The 9,780-nt window shown below is 33.3% G+C and overlaps 1 protein-coding gene across 1 annotated transcript in view; it reads left to right on the top strand.

The window, feature by feature from the left end:
• Positions 1 to 5,029, top strand: part of LOC107556274 (carboxypeptidase O-like) — a 48,232-nt gene extending 43,203 nt beyond the window's left edge. Inside the window, exons 2-10 of the mRNA XM_016239340.1 lie at positions 48 to 78; positions 736 to 796; positions 883 to 984; positions 1,709 to 1,813; positions 2,174 to 2,290; positions 2,394 to 2,487; positions 3,198 to 3,400; positions 3,500 to 3,584; positions 4,655 to 5,029. Coding sequence (XP_016094826.1) covers positions 48 to 78; positions 736 to 796; positions 883 to 984; positions 1,709 to 1,813; positions 2,174 to 2,290; positions 2,394 to 2,487; positions 3,198 to 3,400; positions 3,500 to 3,584; positions 4,655 to 4,920 — 1,064 coding nt within the window. The 3' untranslated portion in view covers positions 4,921 to 5,029. The remainder of the gene's footprint in view (positions 1 to 47; positions 79 to 735; positions 797 to 882; positions 985 to 1,708; positions 1,814 to 2,173; positions 2,291 to 2,393; positions 2,488 to 3,197; positions 3,401 to 3,499; positions 3,585 to 4,654) is intronic.
• The last annotated feature ends 4,751 nt before the right edge of the window (positions 5,030 to 9,780 follow it).

Genomic DNA, 9,780 nt, shown 5'->3' with positions numbered 1-9,780 from the left:
CACATTTTGTTTTTCGGAAGGTGGACCTTCATCAAAACCGGAACTAATCGAGCCGTTTGTGCCAGCCTGGGGAGAAAGGTATTTTAATAATGTAAATTATGTGAAAAATAATGCGTTTTTCGAACCACCAAGCATGAGAGCATGTTCTAGTACACCCCCAAAACAAAATCAAGACTTTGTAAAAGAGCATAATAGGACCCCTTTAAGACCTATTTAATCTGCATATAAAACATTAGAAATTAGATATTTGTTTAATTAATATTGTGTGTTTGACCTTTAAAACAAAACATATTTGTTGTTTGTCTCAATAAATTGGGTTAATTTAAAAATACAGTGGTTAAATAAAAAAAAAATTCTATTGCTCTTTGTTTTACAAATGTTATAAAAATGTCAATAATTATCGATACCGAACGATATGAAACATTATATCGTTGATACCTTTTTTTAGCTATATCGCCCAGCCCTAGTTATGACATTGTCTTAATGGTCTCTAAAGGTTGAATTAAGACAGAACAAAGCATTACGTTTTGTTTGGAAAGCTGAGATAATTCTAGCTTTGCGTTAATGAAAAAAGAGTGAAAAGTTAAACTGCTTTTATTAAATAGGATATCTGACATTTGGGACATGGGATGTCCTTACAAATAAACTTGGATCCATAAGATCAGTCTTTTTTAAGTATTCCATTGGAGAGATTTTTCTTCATTTGATTCAGTAACGTGTTTTAATTCATTACAGATTGGCTGGTGAACTGGAACACAGATCGTATGACTACACAAAGTACCACACCATGGATGAGGTGAGGTTATCCTCTGTATCCTCTGTACTAGCAATTCATATTGATTGATTGATTATTTTATTGACCTGGTAAATCTCTCCAAACAGATTTCAGCCTGGATGAATCAGATGGAAAGGGAAAACCCAGACGTTGTGTCCAGCATGATATATGGAAAAACTTATGAGGACAGGAACATTACATTACTAAAGGTACTACTTGTGTAGTGCAATACTTGTTATCATCATAAACATCTTCCCACTCGGTGGATTTCGTGTTTCAAGTTGGCCGTACAAGTTATTTCAACTTAAAGGGATAGTTCACCCAAAAATTTAAAATGTTAATGTTTATCTGCTTACCCCCAGGGCATCCAAGATGTAGGTGACTTTGTTTCTTCAGTAGAACACAAACAAAGATTTTTAACTCAAACCATTGCAGTCTGTCAGTCATATAATGGCAGTTAATGGGCTCCACGGTTTTGAGAGTAAAAAAAAACATACACAGACAAAACCAAATTAAACCCTGTGGCTCGTGACGATACATTGAGGTCTTAAGACACGAAACGATTGCTCAGGACAGTTGGACATTGTGGTGGATCAGAGGTAAAAATTATATAAATACAGTTCAGTTTCTTGCGCAGACCGATCGTTTCATGTCTTAAGACCTCAATGTATCGTCACGAGCCACAGGGTTTAATTTGGTTTTGTCTGTGTATGTTTTTTTTTACTCAAAATTAATTTGATGATTTAAAGTAAAGTAATGGAATAACATATGTTGCCATGACTTACTGATAATTTCATTTTTTACAATAAAACTGCAACTAAATTTAGATTACTAAAAGTTCTGTGGTGGTACCATGGTGCAGTTATAATATTTCAAGATACTTGGAATTTTACCATGATATTACTTTCTTGTTTGTTTGCATCTGATATGCAGATCGGCTTCGAAAGCACCACACCTAAGAAAGCCGTTTGGATGGACTGTGGGATTCATGCCAGGGAATGGATCGCTCCAGCTTTCTGCCAGCATTTTGTTAAAGAGGTGAGACTTCACTGCATCAAACTTAATATGATGTATTTAGTCATGATGACATACACCTGAAGTGTTAGTCCCAGGAAAATCACATCCATTTTATTACATGACAGGCCATTGGTTTTAATGTACTGCATTTGTCTGTAAATGCAATGCCCACTCTTTAGTTTTTTTGCTATGTTATGGTATGCTATTTTGAATAGATACTGTATGTGCAGAGCTCACAAATATTGATACTGCTATTATAATAGATGTAAAGCTCCTATTGTAGCGTGTTGACCCTGAGATTCATATATAAAATGTTATATTTAATCTGAATTAAATTAATTTAATCTAAAATGAACTGAACTGTTTGTTATGCTGAAAAAGATCCTGGGCTCCTACAAATCAGACTCGAAAGTGAACACGTTGTTTAAAAACCTGGACTTCTATATCACCCCAGTGCTAAACATGGACGGATATATTTATTCCTGGAAGGAATACACAGTGAGTTTCATCCTCTTAAGTATTCTATGTAACACACATTTGATAAAGGTAAAATATCTGCACATTTTACATGTTTAACAAATATATGTGATATGTTTTAAAGACTCGACTATGGAGGAAGTCCAGATCACCAGGGACTGGAGACTGCACATGTTTTGGCACTGATCTTAACCGCAACTTTTATGCTAACTGGGGGAGTAAGTAACATTTTTCTTTTCATTAGAGATTCGTTTTCAATTTCTCAATTTCAGCACATTCATGGGCTACATGTAAAGTATGTGTAAAAGCTAGTTAAGCTTTGTTATAGAGTTTGCAAAGGCTTACAGTACTTTTTTAAAGGCTTACAATTTTGTGCCATGCCATATGCACAAATGAATTAAAAACGGCAAAGTTGAATAGGGGTTGAATAATTGTGACATAGCTGTATTACATAAATAAATAAATAAACAAATAAATAACCCAGATGTATTACATTATTGACATTTCCACCTTTAATATGCTACTAAACCATTATAGATGCAATTTTTACATTTGCAAATTATTACAATATAATTAAAAATTAATTCAAATATCAGCTATATATATATAAGAGATATAAAGGGTTATAAACATGACTTAACAGATGACTTAACAGCACTCAGTGTACTATATTAATCTCGACTCTCCTACAATCCCACCCTCTACAGGTCGTAAATTGCAGGTGTGTTTAAGCTGGCAGAGATAAACCTAATGTTGTAGTAGTAAGCAAATAAAAAGCTACAAGGATAACCCCGACAAAACTCATATTCACATTTGCTGTGCTTCTGCAGAGTCAAGCATGATACAGCAGTTATCAAGAGCAGACATGCAATCAAGGCTAAAGGAGCTAATAAAACGATCATCTAGTCCATCTGTTTTTGTTCACTAGTGGTGGGGATCTCCAGGGACTGCTGTTCAGATATCTATAATGGACCGACTGCTCTGTCTGAGCCAGAGGCCAAAGCTGTCACTGACTTTTTGGGAGCATATCAAAATGAAATGCTCTGTTACCTCACCATCCACTCATACGGTCAGCTGATCCTCGTCCCCTACGGACACCCCAACATCTCAGCACCCAATTATGATGAACTGGTAAGAAGAAGAGCAAATGCTTTGGCATAAGTTAGGATTGGAAGCTTTCAAGCATACTAGTTTTGAATGAAATATGCACATCTGTCTATGTGTTTTCAGATGGAAGTAGGTCTTGCTGCAGCTAAAGCCATCACAGCAGTGCATGGGAAGAGCTACAAAGTGGGCACTCCACCTGATATACTGTGTGAGTACTTTAAACCAATGTACACTCTCATGAGCCTGAAGACAATCAGGTATATATATATATATATACACCTAAGTCATGATTGATCCTCATGAGTCAAAGAGCAATTGCTGACATTGGACATACAGTGAGCGACATCACGCATGTTTAAAAGGCGGACTCATTTGAGAAGGGAATGTTCTCAAGTTGACCTTTGCTTTAGTTTTGTTCCACCTCAGAACTCGTCACTGCATTTTCTTCACCTCTGTAAAACTCCAAAATCCTTTCCTTCAGCCATAACTGAATTCTGAAATATCTTGCCATTTTTCTTCAACACAGTCAACTCAGTTACATATCAGTTATCAGCAATATTAGACATATTTTAATTCATAGATATCTATCAGTATCGAGTATTTATCTAAGATACACCTAAATCATGATTGATCCTCATGAGTCAAAGAGCAATTGCTGACATTGGACATACAGTGAGCGACATCACACATGTTTAAAAGGCGGACTCATTTGAGAAGGGAATGTTCTCAAGTTGACCTTTGCTTTAGTTTTGTTCCACCTCAGAACTCGTCACTGCATTTTCTTCACCTCTGTAAAACTCAGTCAACTCAGTTACATATCAGTTATCAGCAATATTAGACATATTTTAATTCATAGATATCTATCAGTATCGAGTATTTATCTAAGGCTCAATTAAAGCTAAATATTAAAAACTTTTAACCTTTAGCAAATCTCAAAAGTAATGTCCATTTTTCATACTGTACGTGATGCCGAAATTTAAAATGATCATTTTTGTATTTTCATTTTATTTGATCAGTTTTTAAATTCGTATCGGACAGAATTTTACGTAGCAATGCGTTTCTAAAATGATAAAGTCTAAAACCTCTGGTGTATTGTCCAGAGATAGATAAACAAAAAATTAGCACAGCCCTAATCTTGTATATGATATTAAGTTTACTTGGTATAATTACAACAAAGCCCACCATTCAGATCTTTAGCAGCTCCAGGTGTTTCTGTAAGAAATAATGCATTTTTTATCAAATTAATGACAGTTAATCACTTTGAAACATTCTTCGCAGATGCAAATTCTGGCTCTTCACGTGATTTCGCGAGGCTCATAGGGATCCCATACTCCTTTACGTTTGAGTTACGAGATGAAGGGAACTATGGCTTCATTCTTCCCGAGGATCAAATCCAGCCCACATGTGAAGAAGCGTACCAGGGTGCAATGTCCATCATAAACTACGTCCATGATAAGAATTTCAAAAGTGCAGCGATTACAGTCACAGCCACACTGTGGACAACACTGACCGCCTTATACATCTCAAGCGCTAATGTGTTTTAGACCACTAGATCAAAATGGATCATGTGATTTTATTTTTCAAAAATTCTTGTTGTTTTCTTTTATGCTCAAACAAGAACCGTGTAACAAAAACCTCCTGGTTTGATATTTTACTGTCTAATGCAATACAATTCAGACACATGTAAGTGTGAATTATGTGTCCATTAAAAAAAATACAAATTGATTTAAGAAACAACTTGTAACCAACTGTCTTCCAAAAACAAGAAACATCAGGAAAAGATGGGGGAAATCATAAGCAGTTTATTATAATTATTATTTTAATATATTTATGAATACAATTTAATAAACGGACTATTTGTTAATTATTATTAATTCATTTTAATCAAATTAAATGTGATAAAAAACATAGATATTTGTATTATTGTTACTATTATTATGGTTTATTAAATTAATAAACAGATACTTAAATTGAATTAATTGTTATTGGTTACTTATTCTTAATTTATTAATTTTAATAAGAAATATCATGAAATGTCATATTAGTGAGAATCGTGATTAATGATTTTCTGTGATTTGTAACATTGATTGCAGAGCTCCATTGGGCCAGCTGATGGCAGTATATACACAGATATCATTGAAGATGTTTGCAAGCCTCTATAAACTGCTGTCAACATCAGCAACCACAGATAAGATAAAACAATATTGGTATAGTAAGTAAAGAAAAAGGGACACAGATCACTGCTCGTGGGAAAGATCAGTCAACCCTTCCTCAACTGCATAGAAAATGGGGGATAAGATCTCCCTCGTGTCAGGCTTCTCCTACTGTACACACTAAGACCTGAAGCCCTCCTCTATTAATCACTGACTGACTGCATGACAAAGAAAACAGAGATATGCCCTGTTTGTCAAATTAACAATTCCCAGAGATGGTAGACGCTGGCTGAGTATATACCTCTCTTCATTTCAACCAAAGGATTGAAACAAAGGTTAGGGGTCACCACTTAATATGTTTAATTAATCATTTTTTTTCTTTCAATTCTAGCTACTGGAATGGAATACTAGTGCACAGTGTACTGAATACTGTACAGTATATATACTGCCTATATGTGAAACAGTATGCAGTTTGTAGTATGCTATTGTTTTGTTGTCACATTTTGCCAGTGTTTTTCAGTTATTATTTTGCATATAAATAGTTCAAATCCAATTTAGTGGGGAAAAAATGCATAATGTGCACAGCATATGCGACATACAAACTTAGTATGGTTAGTATAGTAGGATGCCATTACAAACAAACAGATGAATTACTGTATGCTGTAAAGGAAAACAAGGGGAAAAAAGAATGTAAATTGGGTTTAAAAGCAAAGTTGTGGTGGTTTGTGATATTGTGATAGAAACACAATTTAATTAAATAGTAAGAAATGATTTACATTATTTTATATAAAAAAACTCTACATTTATTTAACAATCAAAATATTAAAGATATTAAAATAGTTTTCAAATACAAAAACATAAAAATTAATAAAGATTTAAAAAATATATATTTAAAATGCTCATATTCAAAAACATCGAAATTGTAAAGACAAAAAATAAATAAAAAATGTCAAAAATCTAAATAATAACTAAAATAATATATTTATAATATATAAATGTAGAAATTTAAAATAACAATTATTATTCTACCAATCATTATATGTATTAAACTCTAAAAAAAATTGTCACTTGTAAATTACAGAATTTGGGAACTGGTCATTTGTCAGTTATTGGCCATGACATGAAAATAATTTTCAGCTTATCAGTTTCAGACAGAATTGTAATATTGGTGCATCTCTAAAATTATAAAGTCTAGGACGGCTGCTTTATCGTCCACTGATATATAAATGAAAAAAAAATGACTAGCATAGCCCTAATACTGTATATAATATGTGTAAATATTAAGAAATTGCTACATTTTAAAATGCAAAAAAAAAATCCATTCAAATTAATAAAGAATAAACACTATTTAAAATGTATTTAATATAACAAGACTAAAAATATAAAATATTAAAGAAAAAAGTCAATAAAATCAAAACACTGAATGCTTAAAATATATGTACAAATATACATAAAATAAAATAAAAATATTATGATAATCACTGTATGTATTAAACAAAAATATAACTAAACTAGTTGCAGTTTCAAGAGATTCTTCAAGTAAATCATTTATATCATAGAGTTTCAGCTGACAAGAAAGCCTGCGAACCCGTGATCTCATGAAGCAGACTTTCAACCTTTACCCGCAACTATTGAACCATGGTACCACTTCACTCTCATGAACTCGAACTCCCAAAACAAGTCATGCCATTGGTCCATCATGAGAAATCATTCCCTCTCATAGACCTCTCAATCTCCATTCCTGCTCTATGGTGGCCCCATATGAGAAAGACAATCTCTGTTTGGAGCAGCAATGCTGGTGAATAATGTGCATGAGCGTTACAGTACCAACAACGGCCATCCATCATAGCTGTGTGCTGTGACATGAAGGTAATACGATCGCCTTCTGGGCTTCAGCCAGATCCGTGAAGAGGACGTCTGGAGTGGTGAAAATAGAAGTCTGGAGATAGACGCACAGCTGGGCTTGAGTTGTTTTACTTCACTGATCGTTCAAGGGCTGTAGAAAGCATTGGTTTGTTTATGATTATGGCTTCAGTGTTTATTTTCTGTCGGTCGGGTTTGTGCCGTACGTAAATGTGCAACATTAAGACGTATTCATTAGTCAACGTCAAAACATTCAGTACACGCCATTTGTCATGATGCATCTACTGATCATAAGAAGATCCTCTGTAACTAAACCTCTTTATTACCTCATATGAGAGCATCCTCTTCAAATAACCCCCCGGAGGAACGCATTATTGCTCAAAAGTTGCTCTTTTATGTTTCAGGAGACTTAATGGAGATCTTACGTTTTATGTTTTTATGGTATGGTCTCAGACGTCACTCCCACATTTTTATTTTTTTTTAGGAAACAGACACAAATTAGAAAATCACTGACATGCAGCAAAAGTACGTATAAAAATGTACAATTATAATTATTTACAATACTGTTCAAAAGTTTGGGGTCAGTATGATTTTTTAATGTTTATGAAAGAAGCCTCTTATGCTCACAAACACTGCGTTCATTTGATTAAAAATACAGTAATATTGTGAAATATTATTATAATATTGTATACAGTATTGTATAGAATACTGTTTTATATTGCAATGCATTTTAAAATTGATTTATAAAATGTATAAACTTAATTTTCATTTATTCCTGTGATGGTTAAGCTGAATTTTCAACATCATTACTCCAGTCTTCAGTGTCACATGATCCTTCAGAAATCATTCTAATATGCTGATTTGCTGCTCAAGAAACAAACATTTCTTATTATATTAGTATCAATGTTGAAAACAGTTAAGCTGCTTAATAGTTTTGTGTGAACCATGATTCTTTGATAAATAGAAAATGTATTTGAATTTAAAATCTTGTGCAACAGTATAGTCTTTATTAAGTGCATATTTGCTGAAAAAAAGTATTAATTTCTTTCAAAATAAAATCTTACTGACCTCAAACTTAGATGGTAGTGAATATTATTTAATTAAAAAATATTAATAGAATTATAAAATTAATGTGGACAGCATAGCTCAGATATTTTCATGAGAACTTTAAGAGAAATGTTGGAGATAATATTAAAATGACTTGATTTCCAACTTCAGTGTATATATATATATATATTTATTTATTTTTATTTTTTTAATTAATTAATTAATTAATGTATTTTTTCATGCAAAAAAAATCCATCTCCATTTACTCTCAATTTAATCTCTTTGCTGTTTAGGAGAAACAAGTGAGGGTTTTTCTCCATTGTTCCTTCTGCTTTTGCTCCTTCCACCTCTCAGTTTTTCCAGCCTCCTACATTACAATACATATTTATTAAATTACATTTTTCTTTCAGAATATCATCCCTCTTTGATGCATGCGTTTTGTTTTTCCAATCAACGTATTGGACAACAAGTGCAAACACGTTTTGATGTTGGACTACTAGGTCTTGCACGAAACCTTTATGAAATGCTAATATAGCATATCATACAGTATATGATGCCTTATTATTGCAGTGCAACTCTTCGGTGCTGCCCACGTGCCATACACTCATCACCTCGACTAATGGGACTGTGACGGCCCTGCCGCCCACCTCTGTTTCCATGACAACTGCCACCAAGACTGCTTTAACCAGATTTGAGGCGTGTTTCTGCCACCCTGAAACATTCTGCTTTCTGTCATGTTCTCCCGAAGATACTTTTGGCTCACCACTTTGTCAGATGATGGGGTCTATGATCAGCCACCCGCTTATTCGGTTTGATTCCCCAAGATCCTTGTTAGCAGCTGATATAATGGCTGTGGCTCACGCTCACTGTACGGCAACCTGTAGGAAGCCATGTGCCCACCCAGAGGAAAAAAAAAAATCACAAATTAGATCTTTATGATATTACATCTATTTCTCCAATAAGACTATAGGGAAAGCAAATGGACATTGTCAGTGAAAGTCAAATCAAATTAGAGCCTGTTGCTTTCTAAGTACATCTTATAGTGAATAATGAATTGTTCCAAGCCATTCCAAAAAAAAGTAGGGGATGGGTGAGAACAGTAAAAGAAAAGAAAAAAAAAAACGTAAATTTTTGTTCTTATTTTACATGCTACATTATAGAAGTAAAATGGGGTGCGAGCATTATATTGTTTTGTGATTCTCCGATGAAAGTAATTGCCTGTTCTTTATTTATGCTTATTTTCAAAATTAAAGTCTAAATATAAAAACATATTTAATTTTAAAATAATATATTACTTATAAAATAAATATTAATTATTATATATAAGTAACATGAATATTA

Source organism: Sinocyclocheilus grahami, unplaced genomic scaffold (genome assembly GCF_001515645.1).
Source record: "Sinocyclocheilus grahami isolate Dianchi unplaced genomic scaffold, SAMN03320097.WGS_v1.1 scaffold563.1, whole genome shotgun sequence".
In the NCBI taxonomy this organism is placed as follows: Eukaryota; Metazoa; Chordata; class Actinopteri; order Cypriniformes; family Cyprinidae; genus Sinocyclocheilus; species Sinocyclocheilus grahami.
Note: the sequence above shows the minus strand (reverse complement) of the source record. Positions and strands in the feature narration are given on the sequence as shown.